This window comes from Populus trichocarpa, chromosome 8, assembly GCF_000002775.5.
Source record: "Populus trichocarpa isolate Nisqually-1 chromosome 8, P.trichocarpa_v4.1, whole genome shotgun sequence".
Taxonomy (NCBI): Eukaryota; Viridiplantae; Streptophyta; class Magnoliopsida; order Malpighiales; family Salicaceae; genus Populus; species Populus trichocarpa.
In genome coordinates this window covers 13,379,741-13,399,999 of record NC_037292.2, presented here as the reverse complement: position 1 = coordinate 13,399,999, position 20,259 = coordinate 13,379,741, and the positions used below count along the sequence as shown (strand labels likewise).

Here is a 20,259-nt window from a genome sequence, read left to right as displayed (position 1 = left end):
GCCATTTTAACTTAAAAACACATTAAAACTTTCCTTGAAATACCTAATAACCCTAAAGGAATCCAAAAACACTTAGAAAAAAAAAACAAATTAAATAAAAAAATATAAACCTTACTCAATCATTTTTTTTCATGGATATTTAGAGATTAAGACCACCATCAACAAATTTTTTTCACTAAATGAAACTTGTTAACACCAAGAACAACTAGTTTAATCTCTAAAAAGTGTCCCAACTAATGATTTTTTCTCTTCTTATTGTTTTAATGCTATTTTCTCTCTCCTCTATTGGAGTAAGATAGTGTAAAATAAACAAAATAAATTTTTAGATTAAAATAAAAATTATTGAGAATATGGGGTTAGATATACCTTTTCTTCATGTTTTGTATTCTAGTTCTTTATCTTTTAATTTGATATTGTTATCATAATTTCAAATCTAATTTTATCTAATTGAGCTTTAAAACGATTCAGTTGGAACAAAACAAAAAAAAAAAAAAACAAGCCAAGGAGTTTCATCGTCCAAGCTCTGTAAGAAAATTCAAATCTTTTAGTTGCAAGTGTAATATATATGTATATAGGAGAATATTAGTATAGTTGTAAAGAAAAGATTTTTTAACTACTGGATAAAATATCTTATTTCATGAGCTCGTGGGCCCAGCTAATTCTTTAATTACTGGATAAAATATCTTTAATTTATTGAGATAAAATATTTATGGCATGAAAAAAATATAAACTCAGCACTTGACTGATCATAGATATAATGAATTATCATCCTTCCTCTATAATCATTTTTTTAAGAGCAGACACGAACAAAAAGAACAATAAATTAAAATGCTGACACGTCACTAAAATTTATCATAACCACCTGGATAATGTTGTTGTTTTTGTTTACGTGTAAATATTTCGATTTTGCAGGGCTAAATTATCTATAAATATCTTAAACTTAGAGTAAAACTCAAATTAGTGCTTTAACTTTAATTTTTTTATTTGATTAGCTCGAATAACGATAAAAAAAGTCTTTTTGTTATCGAATCATGTATCATAACTTATATAGTGTCTACAATTAAAATTTTAAAAAATATTCTTAATAAAGAAATTGTTTAAAATACTTAAATTCAAAAAATAAATTCAGCTTCATCTGAAGTTCAAAAATAATTTAATTAATTTAATATTTTTTTAACTTAACAATAACCCAAGAGCGGTATAAAATTTTGTATGATATGAGTCACCGGGACTGAGAATAAACGCACTACTTGGATAAGATAACGTTTGGAACGCGGCTACGTTTTCAAAAAATTTTAATTTTTTTTTTTTATTAAAATTTAATATGGTTTGTACGTTTTGGATCGTTTTGATGTGTTGATGTTAAAAATAATTTTTTAAAAATAAAAAAACATCATTGACATGCATTTTAACATGAAAAATTATTTAAAAAATAGCCACAAACACATTGCCAAACACGCTCTCAAAGATATCAAAGCATATAGGTCTGTTACATGGAAACTGTAAACCAACCTCATCTTCCTATCTATAGGTAAGGAAAGGGAATTTCAGTGTGGCCACGACTACAAAAACACGTGTAATCTGCAATCGCTTTTGCCACTTAAAATAAAGTCATTGCAAATTAATTTTAAAATCTTAATTTATTATCAAAACGAGGCAACAATCTTGTGCAGTGGAAGAGGCCGCAAACCCTGTTTATTTTTATTTTTTCAAAAGTATTTTAAAAAAAATTTGAATTTTTTTTCAAATTAATATTTTTTGGGTGTTTTTTGATCATTTTGATGCGTTGATATTAAAAATAATTTTTAAAAAATAAAAAAAAATAATTTTAATATATTTATAAATGAAAAACACTTTGAAAAGTAAGCGTGACTACACTCCAAACAGACGGACATTAAATGACTTCAGAATTTTTATATGAAAAAAATTTTATGCATTAAAACTTTAAAATTCTATTTTTTCCATTGTCGAGTGAGTTCAAGTGCCCTCGTCGAGTAGCCCTGTTTGACATTGCGGTCGAATCACGCTTTTAAATTTTTTTGATTGTTTTTAGCTTTAAAATACTATTATTATTTTTTGTGTTTTTGGATCGTTTTGATATGTTGATGTCAAAAATAAAATTTTTAAAATAAAAAAATATTATTTTAATGTGTTTTCAAAATAAAAACACTTTGAAAACACAATATCTGCAATAACACTGTCAAATAGACACTAAACCTTGCCCCCATCAATGATCTAGTATTTCTATGTCATGAAAAATGAAAACTGCTTTTTTGATAGCTTTTAAAATCCAAAATAAGTGACAAATGATGTGTTATTTAACCTAGAATTACACGGAGAATCCATCTAAGATGACCTAATTTGAATAGAGTTTTAAAAAAATTAAATAAAAATTTACATGATCAAACCTGAATGAATCATTATGTTAACTCGTAATTCAATAAAATTTGATTTATTTATTTAAAATAAAAAAATATAATTTTAATTTATCAGATTAACCTTTTTTATTATTAGCCATATTTTCATATTCTTGTATTGGAAAATCTTTAAAAATGTAATTGTGGTTGCTTTTCAAAGTAGTTTTTACTAAAAAATACATCAAAATAATATATCTTTAAAAAATATTTTCAAACAGCAATTTAATCATGCTCATTGTATGAAAGGGTAATGTACCTTTTTTCATTGAAGTTACAAATTTAAAAAGATTGCAACTATGATACAAAACTATAATTCTACAGCATCAACTATCACCATTATTTTTTATTGCACTTTTACAAATAATTATATTTTTTAATTGCATATTTAAATTAAATATTTACAAATTATACATTTATAAGTTATACATTTTCATTTATTTTACGAACAATCACATGTTGTCATGTAAGAGGTTAATGTATATTTAAAAAAAAAATTATTACAATTTTTATTCTATTTTACGAGTCTTCCTATTATTCTGGAGTTCCAAAAAGTTACTCAATTAATATATTATACAGATTTTTCTGTTCACCCCAACTTTTGAAAAGCAAAAGGACTAGTTTACCCTTATAAAACTCGGTTATTTCGGCCATTTCCGGAATATGTTCGGTTCGAGCAGCGTGAACCGAACCGATATCTCCAGGATTTCCATTTAAAGGGTTGATTCTAATGGCTAAGCAATTTTTGGAGGGAAAATGGAGTTGCTTAAACTGTCGAAATTCAAGCTCCAGCTCCAAGCCCTAGCTATCGAGGTCGGAGGTCTCAGGGTCAGACTTTCTTTCACCTTTTCATCTCCCGGTCTCCCTTTCTCTCTCTAATCGTTTCTGATTCTTTTGAATGTAACAACATCACATAGGAGAGAGAACAGTCGGCCACTGAGCAATGCCGAATTCTAATTCAGAAACAGAAGCAAACAGATGAGGAATACCGCAGACAGTTGCAGGAATTACAATCGGAGTTGGCTTCCTCCAATGAATTGCACCAAAAGCTCCTAAGGAAGGTTCAAGAATCTAGATTTTTATTTTTATTTTTATTTTCTTGGCACACTACGTGCTTGTAGCAATCACCAACCTCCTTAGCCACTGATCTAGGTCAGTTACCTTCAAAATGATAACGCCTTGCTCGAAGACAAGCACAAAGATTTGAAAGGAACAATACAAAGCCTGCTTCAATCGAAAGAAAGTTTTGTAAATTCCTACCAGGTTCGTTTTTTTTTTTTTTTTTTAAGCTTGCATTCTGTGTTTCTTCTCTAACTGACGAGGCATTTATGATCAGGAATTAACCTGCGAAATGAAACGTTCGATTGAAGCCGGAAATAGAAAGCTCATTGTCCTATCAGAGAAGATAAACTCTCACCTGTCTTTATTTGATTCCATAGAAAGAGAGGCTTTGTCTATCAAGCAACTTGTGGATAAAGTGCAACTCCTTGTTAGTGAAAAAGAGGGAGTAGGCATGTAACTTTCGAAACAGTTACTTATTCAAGTTGAATAGATTGTATGCAATGTGTGGATTCCCGGAATGGATGGGACCGTTTGTGATGTATTGAAAGTTGTATTAGTGTTAGAGCCCTGTTAACTTGTTTGCAAATTTCAGTGGCTGGCTTACGGAGCAAGATGGACAAGGTTTCTGCTTTTGAAAATGTATTTTTTGGTAAGCCCAAGTTCTCTTTTACCTTCCCTCATTTATAGTTTTGTGTTAGATTGTATGAAAATGTAATTAGCATCTGCTCCGACCTTGTTATTGCTGATCATCATTCAAAAGAGTAACTGCTTGTAATTATTTCTTCTCTTGGCCAAACCAGAATTTGTCTATTTCCATCTAGTTGAAGGGTAAATTTAATCAAATTGCTATTGGATTGATTTTGCTTTTAGTGATTGATGGACAGTAAAACATGTTACTCATAAGATGTGTGTATTTGGGGTAAGATGTTAAGATAGATGGACTGGATAGGAAAAGAGTTCATTCGTGGTAGACTGAGATTGATACCTATTCAGGATAAGTAAAGGGAGGACTGTTTGAATTGGTTTGGCCATATGAAAGGTCAGCTTATGGATGCATGGTTAATCAAATTGGACCAGTCGAGGTCAATAATGATGTGGTTGATGTGATAAATAATGATTAGTGTCATAACAGCTTGCATAAAGATTAGCTCATTACAGAACTGGATGGGAGAGATAGATCCTTGACCAGTTCAGGATTGAGGATCATTAAAAGACATGAATTGAGTTGTTTCCTGTCAATGTTAAAACAATGCCAGTTGTGATCTGAGAATGAGAATGTACCAATTGTTTGCCAGTCGTGATCTGAGAATGAGAGCTTACCAACTGTTTGGGTATTGTTTAATTCTGGATAACATAGCTCTTCAAGATCCAGATATAACTTGATGGAGCTAAATTCGCCTTGCTTTTCTTGCAGAAAGGATCCGCAACTTGGAAAATAGATTAAAAGGTGATGAGGATGAGTTCCGAAGAAAGGACAGAATCATTTCAGAGCTAGAAGAGCAGCTGGAAGTGGCAAAACTTAATAACAGATGTCAAACTCAAATCGAAGAGATATCCATCTAGGCATTGAGTATCTCATTGTTCTGTTTTGCTGCTGTGGGCATTTTGCTGAATATATATTGTATGAGCTTCCTTAACCAGCCTCACCTTCAGAAAACTCTATTTGCAAAGGATGCAGTAATACAGAATCTAATTTCTGAGAAAGAGGTTGAAACTGTTGGCTGCTTATGTGAATTCTACTTATTAATGCACATTGGTTTCTGAATGCAGTTTTTAATGCTTTATAATCAGGCATTGCACTGTGAAGTGGGGGGTTTAGCAATAATATTACAGAAGATTCAGGAGACTGTTGTAAATATGAATGAAGAGGTTAGAAAAATATTTTATTTTCTTCTTCACTATATGATTCTCTGAACTTAAAGCTATCTCTGTTTCAATCCTATTTGTAAGAAGCTTTCCAATATTATAATGATTCCGTTTAACACTTTGTCGATGATATGAAATATCTCTTGGATCCATGTGATCTACTATTATTATGGCATATGGGTGAAGTGCTAATCTAAAATCTTACCATTCCATATAAATTTCTATTTGTAGATTCAAACTGGCAACTTTGATTGTTGTATTGTTAAAATTGTTCAGCTGTTGACCTAAACTTGTTCTAGCATGCTGATCTCTACGTCAATCTAAGTGAAAATGTGTTTTCTGCTATAATATCTTATCTCTTTTTTATTATGCACCTTGTGATGTCTCTGAAGACTTTTTTAGATAATATTGTATTTAAATTTTGGACTACCTTGATTTTGTTTGCTTCTTTGGTTGAAATAAACTTTACTTTTACATCAGGATAAAAGGTTATTCTCCTCGTTACTAGAGTGCCAAGGAGACTGTGATATGGTTGTGACAAAGGAAGATACTGACAGGTAATTGAACAAGATTCTTGACGACACAAGTGCCAAGCTATGGAATAATTTTCTTTGTTGAAGTAATTAGCATGCTGTATTATGGAAGCTAAGAGTGTCTTAAGTAAAAACCCAGCAAAACCATCTTTCCCTCTGCTTGACAGTGTAGATTATTTATTTGATCGCCGGAGTATACCATTCTACAGCAGAGAGTTAAAAATATGATTATAGCTTTGGACAAGTCCTGGAGGAGTCTTAGTCTTTCATGAAACTTTGATGTTGTATATTGAAGTGTAGAGTCCTCTTGTGTTGAATGCCTAAAGAATGGGATAGTGCATTAAACTTGTACCTCTATTTGGAAGCTATTTCTTACTTGTAACAACGTTTATGATTGCCTGACTAGGATTGAAGACTTCGTTCAAAACAGTGGAGAGCCATCTCCCAACAAAGCTTCCAGTATGGGAACAGGAGAAAATCGAGGTTTCCTCTTCCTTCTCTGTATTGTTTTCTGCTATAGGGATTGGTCATGTGGTAATTGACATGTAAAAGGAATTTCATATTGTTACCTTATTCCTAGATCTGTGAGGTATAAATCTGTGCATGGATTCTGAAAGAAGATTTAACATCTGGAGAAGATAAGCTAAACTTGTTAGTATAATGGCTGAAATTGATTTCTGTCAACCCAAGGTGGTTGGTACAGGATTTGTAATTTTGTTTGAATATTGTTCTTCCTCTCACATGTTTCCTTTTCAACTACAGATACTGGCTGAATTTGGTCGGTTACTTTTATACAAGAATTAAGGAACCAACTAATATAAGTTTTTTTATTTTTTATGAGAGACATGTATAATGATTGAGGAAGCACCCGTTTGCTTAGTTCATTAAAACACGCACAATGAATTATTAAAAAAAAAAGATCAGTCAATGTCATTTTGCTGTTCAATGATATTTTTGTTTCTGTTTTAGTAACTCGAAGAATTGGAGCCAGCATGGACATGGTATTTGAAATTTGAAATGTCACTCCTATAATTCCCAAACGTGGATGCTATCTGTTGTTTATATTCAAAATCCATGTGAAAGATGAACTTTGACGATTCTGTATATGTTTATGTTCTGTGAAGGGATATGCAGTGCCCGTCGAAAATAGAAATGCATTTAATTCTTTCTCACATTAATGCCTACAGCTAGCATGAATTTTACCAACATTTTCATACATTTTCACTGAAAGGTTGGGGGCATAATTCAGATGGAAACATCTTGCAAGAGGACAATCGCTCCAACTCCAGCGTGGCAGAGGCAAGTGTTTGTTAGACAATCAATAATTTTATGGACTAGTACCGAAGTGAAACAGCATCATAATTTTTTCTTCGTGATAACACTTTGGCAGCCCACATGTTCTCCCTTGCAGTCACCTTGCTCTGAACTTCACTCTGCAGCTAATGGTCCAAGCATTTCTGTAAACAACGCGAAGGTATGAAATACTTTTCTGTGCCACAGTAAGCTTTTAGATGCTCTTAGGCTGAGATCCATTCTAGCTGTTCCATATTGGATATTCTGTTCCTCCAACCAATTATTTGCATGGAAGAAACTTGGCTGGGATCTCTGTGATAAGACAACCTCTAAATCTGGTAATGCATGTTGATAGGTTAACTGCACCGCAATAGCACACCACTTAGATTCTGAGTGTTCAACGACCCAGGCGGAGACCTCACAAGATCCATGTTAAGCATCACAGTTTTTCATTTTAGGGTATTTGCTCTGTAAGTGCGGTTGGCTGCTTTGTGAAAGCGTGTGCTTGTGTGTTTTCGTTTGGCTATATCTGTATCTGATTGTTTATGCTTAAAGAAACTATAAAGTCCCAAAATCATCAAAGCACACATTGCATCCTTCCGCATGCTGAGTGCTGGTATCAAGTTGTTTTCCAGTTTTATGCTTGACACAGTTGCCTCTATTCTGAAGTTGGCCATTGAGACTGCTATTCTTTTCTGGATGCAGATAAAACCAAGGTTGTTATCAATATATTTTTTTTTGACCCGATATGAAAAATATAATGTAAACTTGGATTGTAAAATTAAATTATAAATAAAATTTTAATTAATTATATATTCAGTCAAATAATAAATAACAATATAACATAATTAAAATAAAAATAAAAATTTTAATATGGTTATAATAATATTATGTAAATCAATTATTATTAACCAGACTATAAAATAACATAACAATTTGTTTGTGGAATTTTAGTGGAATTCCATGGGAATGTAATTCAATATCCTTCTACATGTTCATTTTGACCGGCTATTTTTCTTATACTCTCTCGTTTTCTATGTATATATATATATATTTAGTAAGAATTAATGTATATTTTTTACATTATCATCACTTTATACATCCGAAAATAATTTTTATATGAATATTTTAATTTAAGTGTGGATGTTTTGTTTAAAATTTAATTAGGAAAAAAATAATTTTAATTAAGGCTAATGAAAAAATATATATAAAAAAAACAGATAGCATAAAGCGTATTTGAAGCGATTTGACGTAAAAAAAGTCAGGGAGACGCGGGAGCATTTTGAACTCTTCATAGACTTTATTTTTTAAACTTTTTTCTGTTCTTGAGAGACGTGGAAGCATGCCAACCATAATTTTTCCTTCCTTTCTCATACACCTCTCTCTTTTTTTAAACATAACAAAGATGAGACAGAGGAGTACCCAGCAAATAGAATAAAAAAGTGTAAAATCGTAAACTCGGGTGTAAAGTCGTGATTTTGGATGATTTTAATTGAATTTATTAATTTTGCAACAATCAAGTTTGATATTTTTGTTTTTAAATTTTTAATTTAAATTTATACGTTAAATATATATTAACTTATAAAATTATATAATTGTACGAGTAGTAAACCACTAATTTTAATATCAACGAATAAAATTCTTAGGTTATATTTGTTTATCGGAAAATATTTTTCGAGAAATCACTTTTTAAATTTTTCTGTGTTTCTTTGCCATTAGAAAAGTTGGTCAACGGAAAACATTTTCCAGTCAAAGAAAAATTTAGCTTGGTTTCCAGGAAAGTGTTTTCCTGGAAAATTTGAGCGGAAAACACTTTCTGGAAGTTGTGAGAAATTTAGAAATGTCATATTATTTGTTGATTATATCAAATTTGATCCTCAAACTTTTGATTGCTATATATATTTTGTCTTGAATATTTATATTTCAATTTCATCTCTTAAAATTTAATTTTTATATTAACTTTGATCCTCATTTTTATAATTGTTATTTGTTTTTTCCTTATCATTTTTTTATTGAAATTTTTTATCTATCAAATTTGATCCTTATTCTTTTGATTGTTACTTATTTTATTTGAAATAATTATGAAATGTTAATTATTATTATTTTAATTTCTTCATCTTTTATTTTTTTTATTTTTTAGATTTGATCTGTATTATTTTGATTATTATTTATTTTATTTGATATAATTTATGAAATTATATTTTTTTTCAATTTCATTCTCATTCAACTTTTTAATTTGTAAGATTCGTTACTCATTATTTTAATAAACTTGAGAAAAATAAAATATTAATAAGTTATTTTTCAACTCATTTTTCATGACATAACCAAATACTGAAAAGTATTTTCTAACTTATTTTTTATTACACTGCCAAACATCAAAAAATAATTCACTTTCCCGAAATTTATTTTCTATATAAAAAAAAAACTTTTCAAAAAAAAAAGGGACCTAAAACTTAAAAGGTAATTTGGTTAGACTGCAGTGGATGCAGCCCATCTTGCTTCTTTTGGGCCAGCTTTGTGGTTTCTCATTCATTACTTGTCAGGACAAGAACAAGCCGAAATTTTCAGTTCCTGAAACCATTTCACACCCTTGTCGCCGAAATAGTTAGCTCAGGTTGATCATAGCTCGGCTCTCTAGAAGCTATCTGATGCCTCGCTGCTGCCCACCATTGTTTTGGGTTGGTGGTTGCTGGCTCCCCATGTGTGATGCGATCCCTGGAACCGTGTATCTGACTGTAAAAGTCAACTACCTGAGGCAAAGTTGTTAATGATGTACAGTCAAATATTAGATCCAACTTTTATTTACTGTTTTTTCAAGGCAAAAACATTTTTATAAAGCACCAAAAACCCCTGCTAGTCAATAATAGAAGACTGCAGAGCATCCCCACCAACTTCAGTTGGTGTTGAGGTCCAGTGCTTCTTTGATTTGGTATCACAAGATGATTAGCCCCTTTGATTTTCTTTTCATCTCTTCAAGTAAAGGCTAAAGAAAATTAAATGCTAATCCAAGTTTTCATTTATTTCGGTACATGAGCACGTGCATATGACCCAATATTTAGGGCTGCACGTGATTTTAGGGCGATCGGTGTGCAAACTTGACGAGAAGAGCAAGCGGGTCTACCACTTGTCATGGCAGAGGTTTAGTTTGGTGTCTTGCTTAAAGCGGTGATGAACCATGATGAGAGATGCAACGGACTCATTGAATTCTCCACTTTATGAAACTATCTTATCCTTTTGGGCATGGGGAAACACGCTACTCCAGCAACATGTATGGCAAACTCCGATGATCGAGGGAGGCGAAAATAAGGGAAAGTATACGATTTTTTTCTTCCCTAGCTTCGGATATGTTATCAAACCCCACCTGGTTTTTATTAAATTTTATATCAAATCAAATTAGAAATGAATAAGTTTTGATTTAATAATATATATATATATATATATATATATATATATTCGACTCGCTTTGAGTCGAATAATTATTTTTTAATATAAAAAAATAAATATGTTAATGTTATTAACATGTTTTTTAATATTGAGTAAAAAATATAATTGTGAATAAAAAAACTGAAACTTATATATAATAAAATAAAATGAAGATCACGTGTGTTCATAAAAACATATAAGATCTCAAGTTAATTTTTAATGTAATTGAAAAATGAAATAATTTTGCAATTACTGTGGTAAAATATTATTTCTTTTTAGTCTTTTTATAATATTTTTTTAAAAAAAAGTACAAAGAAAAAATAACAAAAAAATGAAGACAGTAACAAAAAGAATGGTATAAATAATCTAAGTATATAGTGATAAATATTTCAAGTAAAAAGAATAAAAAATAATATTTTTTTTTCAAAAAATTGTAAAGAAAAAAAAGGAAAAACTAGAAAAAAATACAAATGAATGAAGATAATAACAAATAAAATAATGATAAATATATCAAATATAAAATGATAAATATGCATAAAAAGAAAAGGAATAAAAAAATCTAATCAATTTTTTTTCTAGAAATTTTTTTTATAAATTTGACATCATTAAAGTAAAAAAATTATAATTATATGATCTCTACCGTGATTTATCATTTCCTTCTAGTGTGTGTGTATTTATATAATAATTTGCTTGAAATAATATTATTTAAATGAAGATTATTTTACTTTTTATAAATCTATTCGTCCCAGAAAACTAGGATGAGATTGGGACCCTGGCAGTGGTAGGTTATCAAATTACAGCTATCCCACTGGACTCGTACAAGTAACATTTCACTATCAAGCAACTGTTCAAATCAAATATCATAATCGTAGATTAGTAGGGATGTTCGGTAACCTGATTGAAAATATTTTTTTTTAAAGTGTTTTTTTCGTACTCTTTCAGATGATCTGAGTCCCGGGGAATTTCTCCTTGATCTGAATTAGGCGGCCTAATCTCCTACTTCTCTTTCTCGTGGCTGGCTTAACCTCATTCAAAAATGCCCTTTTTCTTGGCTTAAAGAGCCCTTTCCTTTCCACTGACAAGACCTGGTGCAGCTCTTAGATCTTCAAAGCTTGTTTCAATTTTCGGCGTAACGGGTGTTTTCTATACTACCAAACATTATCAAAATAAAATTACTTCAAAAGCAAAAAATATTAGTATTTGTTACCCTCAAATAACAAAAATATCATAGTTACTCAATATAATTGATTTTTATTCATCATACTCTAACTTGTTTTATATAAAATAAAAAACTATAAATCACTATTAATACTAAATAAAAAATAGAAAAAGAGAAAACTACTCCTTTTAAATAAAAAACTAAAAAAATCCCAATATTGTAATATTGAATAAGAAAATAGATGCTCATGCATCGATTTTTTGGATTGAAAAAAAATCATTTTTTAATTTAGATACTAGTTAGAAATTGTCTTCCATCACGAATAATTTGTTATATGAGCCATCCTATTGTTGATTTTTAATATATTTACACAAGCTTTTTTATTATTATTTCTTGGCATAACATATTTGTTCAGGGCGTCTTATCTGAATCTCCAGCATAATATCTTTGCAAAAGTAATTCTATTATGGATCCCACTATTAAGAAGAGTTTGTTACAACTCAAAATCTTTTAAAAAAAAGAATATCATAACTATAAAGAGATTTTTAAAATACTTAATTTTTATTTATCCAAATCTCATTTGTTAAAAGGCTAACACAACTCTACATATAGAAAAAATTATAAAATCTTATTAATACTGCATAGAAAAATAAAAAAATAGAAAAGCTATTCCCTTTAAATAAAAAGAAAGCCTGATATTGCAATTTTGAATAGAAAATAAAATAAAATTTCTAAAGTGAGAAAAAAGAAATAAAAATACTTAAGGAAAATTTATTTTTCAAAAAATTTCCTACACCCCCCTCCCTACATTGAGTATTTATCAATCCTATAATCTCATTGGTTGTTGGTATTGATGTTTGGTTTGATTAACGGGTTCAATGTAATAAAATATATGTAAAACTTACTGATGATACCTCTAGGGTTCCTAGGTTAATGCGACATAGCAGACATTAAACCTTCGATTGTTAATAAACCCTTGTAATTAATTAATTCTTTCATTAATAACATTAACATTAGTTGCTACTTTTATGTTAATTAATTAATAATTTAGGGTAGGGAACAAGAGCAAGACGTATTGGTTTTGGTCTACCAACTCTTAACAAATAAGTTCTCACTTTTCATGTTGGTTCGATATCGTGATAGAGTTATTTTTTAAAATTATTTTTTAATTAAAAAGTATTTTTAATTTTTAAAATATTAAAAAATATTAAAAAAAATACAAATTCAATACTTTTTAAAATAAAATGTATTTTTCAAACGCGTAGAAAACATAAACTAGCTAACCCCCCGAGCACTCACTATCAACCCAAGACATAGGACGGGCACACGTTGGGCTAATGATGTTCACCCACGTGGCGAAATATTAAGAAGTGGATCCCAGTTCCCATAATAGGTGCCTCACGCAGGCCTACAAAACTGCCGTCACTGTTTGCCCCGTCAACACCGACCTTTTTCCTTAATAAAGCAATATACATTGACTTTAGTCCAAAACAGTACCATTACCTGTAATTTTATTTACTAATTCATTAAAAAGAAAAGAAATTTAATTTCTGTGGAAATAAAAGATTTTTTTTGTGAATAAATAATGGTTTGGTGGTTGCTTATAATGAATGCAGGGTAGTATATAATATTTTTGGAGTTATTTCTGCCCTGTCATGGAAGAAGAAGTGATCTCCTTCCCTTCATCTCTCTTTCCTTTTCCTCTGCTGATGATGATGCCGCTGTTGCTTTTTTGATTTTTTATAGTTGAAAGCCAGAGAAGAAAATAATATGGGGGCCTGTGTGTCAACTCCAGAGGGGTGTGCTCGTTGCAGATTGAGTTCTTCAGAAAAGATAAAGTTACGCAGGAAAGGCAAGGAAAATACTACTGTCAAGAGAAGATCAGTGCCGCCATGTAGAGATGACAGGTCTGATGGCCATGCTCCTGCTGCTCCTCCGCTTCGTCTACCTTCCTCCACCAACCCCACTTTTGAAGGTCCTCCTTCTTCTATGCCAACAACAACTTCCCTTCTTTTTCACATCTTTTTTTTTTTGGTCTCATTTACCAGCATTTCACTGTTCATTTTATTTTTGGCTAAATTGTTTTGGCGGGTTCTCTCTCTAGTGATATGATGATTTGTTCGTCGCTTGTTACATTTTGGGTTTGGAACTTGTATTTTCCTTTCGGAGTTTGGATTACTTTTGATAAATGATGTAGGGGGTGCATGGCTGATCTCTTTGCATGAAATGTAGGCAAGTGGTCCTTTTCCTTTTCCTTCCTCCCCCAACTTTATTGAAGCAAGGTTTCTGGCATATGCGGAAGTAATTCCCTGTTATTTTCTATCCTGATTTCATCTTTTAGGCACTACAGATGAATGCAAGCTCAATTACCTTAGGAGATGATATATGTTCTAGGCTCTTCAGCTGAATTCAACAAGGTTTATTACCTTGGGAAATAATAGACGTTTGAAATGTGATTTTTCGTTTTCCTAATTCTTTCGGTGATTAAGGGAATGTAGTTTATGAAGAGGATATCGACAATTTGAGTGGGTTTTAATGCTTAACCCAGGAGCTGCCTTTTTCTCTCTGATCTTCTTGACATTAAAAGAAGAAGGTTGACCAATGATTTAAGCTTGAAACTTTGGAGCTGATTGGTGTGTCATCCCTAGTTCAGATCTTGCCCGATGATTATTTGACTACATTGCAAATTGGCAGCTTCCCAATAGACCACTCCAGTGGTTTCTTTCTGATTATTACCATGTTCTATCTCTTTTCCTGTTTGAGCTTGAGCGATGACTTTTTTGAAAAATGATTTGTTCTAACACAGAATGGACATTTCCCGATTCTCATTTTTCAAAAGAAGTCATTTTTCTTACAATATGATAATACTAATATTCAAGCTTGCGCACTTTTTGATTAGTTGAACATTCATTTCTGGTATCTGGTCCAATTCATGACGCGATGTCGTTATCTTTGCTCTGAAATCATGTCTGATTGTGGACATTGTTTCCTCCTTTTACATGCTGTAGATGCTGTTATCTTTGTTCTGAAATCGTTTATGATTGTGGGCATTGTTTCCTCCTTTTACTTGCTTTAGACATGTGTCTGATTTATTAGACTGCAATTTGCAGCAGGAAATATCGAGGAGCCATGGTTTGACTCAGCTTCAAAATTTGAGTCTGATTGCGATGAAGATTTTGAAAGTTTTCCAGATGGTAAAATGAGGATGCTGATTTCTACTGTGCATATGAATTTTGGTTGTCTCATTCTTCTTTTGCCGATCAATCAGAGATTTGTTTTTGCTAATTATGGATACATCATCTACAGATGTCTTATCTCTAAATGGCTTTGAAGGTGCATCACTGTCAAGTATTGCATCTGGCAGAGTTGCCAATCATGGAGACTATAATAATGTCAATATGCAAGATTCCTCCTTCACTGATCAGATGCAGCAGGCGGGGGATTTATCTGGAAATTCCACACATGGCCCTGTTAGTAACTTCACTAAACAATCAAATATTCAGGTCCTCAATTCAGATTATGTCGATTCCCTATCCAAATCTGATGGACTTTCAAATGAAGTAAAGCAACCAGTGTTCCTTGATGAAATCACCTCTGTGGATGAAAATGCTGGTAAGGAGGAAGGATTATTAGACATCTGTGGAACTATTCCAGGCAACTGCTTGCCTTGCCTCGCCTCAGCTGTTCCATCGGTTGAAAAGAGAAGATCGCTAAGCTCTAGTTCACCAAGTGCAAGGAAAAAGGGTGCCTTAAAACCCCCATTCAAGTGGAAGGAAGGGAATTCTAGCAACACTTTATGTAAGTTCTGTATCTGTCCACTTTTACAGTTGCAACATTATTTTGGAGGCAAACGAAAGTAATCTTCATTCATTCTCATTGTTTTTATTGATCGTTCTTGTCATTAAACTTGGTGAAACTCTCTTGATCATATGAGAATGTGATTGTCATCGTTATAGATTGAATTATTTAGATTTAAGCTTTTGGGATCGAGGCTGGGTTGATGATTAGCATATTTGAACTGTTTTTTGCTACCATGTCAACTTAATTGCTCACATACGCTGCTTCAATTTTGAAAGCACCATGGTATCAAGCTGTGTTGGATATAATAAATGACAGATGCTGTGCCCGATAATTAACTTGCACGTGTTTGGAGTTTCCAACATACCGTTTGCTCTCTAATCTCTTTGGTCATTTGTTAGTTGAACAAGTGGTGTGAATCTTGCTCACTGAGGGAGTTCTTACCTTACATTCCATCTCACTGCTAATCTTGTTAGCAAATAGTAGTATTTTGGAGAAGTGGTCTCCTTTGACACAGCCTTAATGAAATTGCTTTCTACTGCTACTTGCCAAAAGTCAAAAGTATCGTTCTATCTTCGTAAAATTTTATTCGCGTCTGATATTTTTCTAGTTATCATATGATTTCTGATTTGGTTTTGGTTTAACATGAACAATACTTCCAACTGTATTTTATCATATAAGTTTGCAAACTTGTTTCTTTCCTTGCAATTGTTTTGGTTCTTTTAAAGGAACAAAGGCATAAGTGTTGATTCAACATGGCGTCTCATGATGAGCATTACGACTTATACATATGAGTTTATGTCAAAAAAATAGTTTCTTACTATATTCCCCGTCTACTTACCTGTGTTATATGTGTAACCTGATTTGCTGATATGTTGACAATTTTGTTCTACATGCTTTCGTTCATTGAAAATTCACCTGACAAGTTCATTTATTTCTAAAAAACGCACTTCCATCAAACTCCATCTTTGGGCTGTGATTTACGATTGCTTTCAATTGCTGGGATTAAGAATTTAGGATTTGATGTTAGAGGTACATTACTTGAGAAGATGTAAACTAGAACTGCAAAAAGCATGCATATGCTATAGGCGTTTGTTTTCATGGGGAAAAAGTAAAGCACTTGGTCTTGTTATGAAGCTCCCGATGCTTATTATGTGTGATTAAGGTTTATACCAAAGGAATTTTACAAATCGATGCATGCCCCTTCTAGTATGTTAGTAGAGGCAGTGTATTGTGTAGTGCATCAAAATTCAAAAAGCACGTTTGCCCTTTGTAAAAGTAGTGTATACATGTAAAATGACCTCTTTATTTGTTTTGTTCTGTATGGTTTCAGTTTCTTCAAAGACGATTCTGCACAGACCACAAGCAGGGTCCCAAGTACCCTTTTGTCCGGTGGAGAAAAAAATGCTCGATTGTTGGTCGCAAATCGAGCCATGTAGTTTTAAAATTCGAGGAAAGAATTATTTCAGGTGAAGCGAAGCTGATGGAATTGAGTTGGTTTTTTTCATACACAGCTCCAAATGCATGTGTGAAAATATAATTTTAATGCAAAGATAGTATTTACATCTTTTTTTATCAGTCAATCATTGTTTTTCATTTATTGTAGACTTGATAAAGTGTAATATCACAGTATTTACGATCCTTTGTCAATCAATATTCATTCATTTAAACTTGATAGAGTGTGATCTCACACAATTCCTACTGAAAATATCTTTTTTCTTTCTTCCCCTCGTGTCAGGGACAAGAAGAAGGAATTTGCTCCTAACTGTGCTGCATACTATCCATTTGGTGTTGATGTGTTCTTGTCTCCACGAAAAATTGATCATATAGCTCGGTTTGTGAACCTCCCTGCTATTAACTCTGCCGGGAAGGTCCCACCTATCCTTGTTGTAAATGTTCAGGTATTTTCATTTTTTCTGTAAGTACATGGATGCAGTTATTCAGGATTTCCTGACAGTGTAGTTAGATGAGAATGAAAATATCCTCTTCTTTTTTGGTTTCTTAGTTTGCTTGTGTAATGTATTTGTACTGACTCACTGTGGGTTCTACAGATTCCACTGTATCCTGCCGCAATTTTTCAGAGTGAAACAGATGGAGAAGGAGCAAATTTTGTTTTGTATTTTAAGCTTTCTGATAGTTACTCTAAGGAACTTCCAACCCACTTTCAAGAAAGCATCAGAGTAAGATGATCATTCTTTTTTAATATCTTATCATAAATTGCCACTTCAGAGCATTTATAAGCCTCCCTGCCGCATGTTATCTTTGGCAATGATGCTGAAAAAGGGAAAAAGAATGAGGCTTTTCTGCTTGTGTGCTGTTTTCTTATTTTAATTTGTCAACCTTTATAAAATGTTAATTCTAGGCATGTTGCATTCTTTTTTTGCACTGCCTTTTGTCTCATGTTTTCTTCATTATTAAATGATTTAAATTCCTGTTCTTATTGTTTCATATCCCCATCCTTCTTGAAACAGCGATTGATTGATGATGAAGTTGAAAGGGTCAAAGGTTTTCGTGTAGATACAACTATACCTTTCCGAGAAAGGTTAAAGATATTGGGCCGTGTTGCAAACGTAGAAGATCTTCATTTAAGTGCTGCAGAAAGGAAGCTCATGCAGGCTTACAATGAGAAACCTGTTCTTTCACGTCCGCAACATGAGTTCTACTTGGTACGTTGTTGTCAAACAACTTATTCTGGTCTTCTAACTCCATTCTACTCGTATCCAATTTTACATTACTTTTAATGTCTTGATTATAAAATACAATTTCCAGTTGTCTTTTGCTGCCTATCTTGATTTATGTCGAGGCAAAAAACATGCTGGTGTGAAATACAATCTACTTGATAGTCATTGACACCTTCGTTTTCGGAAAACAAAAATGATTTATTACTGTATTCTGGTGTGTGGGCCATCTCTGCACTTGCATGCCTTAGTTGCTATTCTGCTACTTTGTTTAGAAGTGGTCTTCTGTGTCAGGATGTAATACAGTCTAGGCTTCGTTTGGTAGCATGGCCAACCACATGGTTGGCCGCGCTTCCAAAAGGGCACTAAGTAGATGGTTTTATAATTCTTTCCATCTTAAATAGCAGGGTTTCTTTTGTACCCTTTTACAGGGACATAATTACTTCGAGATTGATATCGACATGCACAGGTTCAGTTACATCTCTAGGAAAGGTTTTGAAGCATTCCTAGACAGGCTTAAAATTTGCGTGTTGGATGTTGGACTCACAATTCAGGCAAGTGTATCTTCCTTTTTAACGAGTATCCATGTATTATTTCTCAAGAATAAAGAAAGTGAAACCATTTTAGATGTAGAATCTATCACCTATTTCTATGGCGGTTTGTGGAATTGATATTCATTAAGAGTTTGTATTCTCATTTTTACCAGGGGAACAAAGTCGAAGAGTTGCCGGAGCAGATTTTGTGTTGTATTAGATTAAACGGGATTGATTACATGAATTACCACCAGTTGTTTAGTGAAGAGCCCACTGATTCTTTAAGTGGCTGAACAATGTAAGGCTTCTGATCTGATAAATATATTTTTGTTTCATTGTCTATATGATCAGAGAGTTGTACACTAATTTGGTGGAGTCAAAACCAAATCAATTCAGACGATATACTTGTAGGCATGAGCTTAAACGTGCCCACAATTTTTGACATTTTGAAGGGAAAACAATTTAGAGGAAATCTTTCTTGAACCTTTGATGTCTTGAGGATTCTTGTAATGCCAACCAACTGGTATTCTGCCAGTGAAGTGGTTTTCCTACAACTTTAGCTTCCGTGACGAGATCAGATTTGCTAAAGCCTCGGCAAGTTGAATCCTAACTTGTTGAAGTTCAAGTCAAATGTCTTCAATGGATATCAATTCACCTGTAGTTGTTCCTCTACACGGCTACACCCTTTAACAAAATCATGGGACAAGTTGTCTCCTCCACCTCCGCTGCTATGCCTGTAGAGAATAACTAAAATGGTAATAATCAAGTCACGTTCATTTGCGAAAATTTAATCTTGAAATGGAGGGTGCGCCTGGCATCTGCAGTAGTGCAACACAGAGGCGACGCTCGGGAACCCCAGCAGCAAGCTGCTGTGATGGGTCCTCACCCTTGAAAAATTAATTTAATATCGTGTGGACCATTGGCCCACATATCAGATATTAAACTGATAAGAACAGATACTACACTTGATCTTAGCCAAAAGGCCGAGAAAGGTATGAATATTACAGTGCCCATGGGCTTGCTTTTATATGGTTCCTCGTCTTGTGTATTTGTCTTTTCTTTCGATGTGGTTCAAACAAAACCAGCCAATATTAAAGACGTGCGAGGACCAACCATCGACGAACGCACACGAGCTAGAGACAGACAGCAATGGCAAGCTTCCTCAACATCTCTTCTCCAATTCTCTAGTCTTGATCAAGAGCCTCGCTCTCTATCTGTCTTTCCATGTCCTCCTCTATTTACCTATCTCACCCAACTCAAGGTGCTGCTTTCTCTCTTCATACATTTTAGTTTCACTTCATTTACTTTCCAACTAAAACTCAAGGTCTGGTTCTTGATGTTTCCTTGGTACATGTTACTGTGATGAAGCATTATTAAACTAAGAATTCCTGTTTAAATACTGCAACTCAGAATCACCACCTGCACCATCATACTTCAAAAAAGAAAGAAAACTAACATAGCTCAGTTTTCTATTCAATCAATGTTTTTGCTATTTTATCC

General features: G+C 32.6%; 2 protein-coding genes and 1 non-coding gene across 5 annotated transcripts; 2 read left to right on the top strand and 1 right to left on the bottom strand.

Moving 5' to 3' along the window:
• Positions 1-3,101: 3,101 nt before the first annotated feature.
• LOC7469062 (uncharacterized) lies at positions 3,102-7,750 on the top strand. Its single transcript, XM_024606844.2, has 13 exons — positions 3,102-3,242; positions 3,332-3,475; positions 3,567-3,677; positions 3,751-3,925; positions 4,069-4,125; positions 4,891-5,027; positions 5,124-5,183; positions 5,268-5,345; positions 5,823-5,899; positions 6,282-6,358; positions 7,107-7,174; positions 7,266-7,349; positions 7,524-7,750. Exons 1-13 carry the CDS (start codon positions 3,171-3,173, stop codon positions 7,602-7,604), a joined length of 1,221 nt encoding a protein of 406 aa, XP_024462612.2. The 5' UTR covers positions 3,102-3,170; the 3' UTR covers positions 7,605-7,750.
• A 5,504-nt stretch (positions 7,751-13,254) lies between these two features.
• LOC7473228 (uncharacterized) lies at positions 13,255-19,242 on the top strand. 3 transcript variants are annotated; one of them, XR_002983245.2, is made up of 9 exons: positions 13,255-13,725; positions 14,861-14,944; positions 15,057-15,548; positions 16,882-17,017; positions 17,287-17,449; positions 17,600-17,728; positions 18,020-18,214; positions 18,696-18,780; positions 18,933-19,103. XR_002983245.2 is itself a non-coding variant. In XM_002312653.4 (9 exons), exons 1-9 carry the CDS (start codon positions 13,521-13,523, stop codon positions 19,050-19,052), a joined length of 1,644 nt encoding a protein of 547 aa, XP_002312689.3. In that variant the 5' UTR covers positions 13,255-13,520; the 3' UTR covers positions 19,053-19,242. The 3 variants fall into 3 exon arrangements, 2 of the variants coding, with proteins under 2 accessions (XP_002312689.3, XP_024462424.1); XM_002312653.4 differs by having other exon boundaries at positions 14,864-14,944; positions 18,658-18,780; positions 18,933-19,242; XM_024606656.2 differs by having other exon boundaries at positions 13,256-13,725; positions 18,658-18,780; positions 18,933-19,242.
• Positions 19,243-19,559: 317 nt separating this feature from the next.
• Positions 19,560-19,755, bottom strand: LOC18101697 (U2 spliceosomal RNA). The gene has a single exon (XR_002983540.2). It is a non-coding gene; the product is annotated as a U2 spliceosomal RNA (small nuclear RNA).
• Positions 19,756-20,259: the final 504 nt, after the last annotated feature.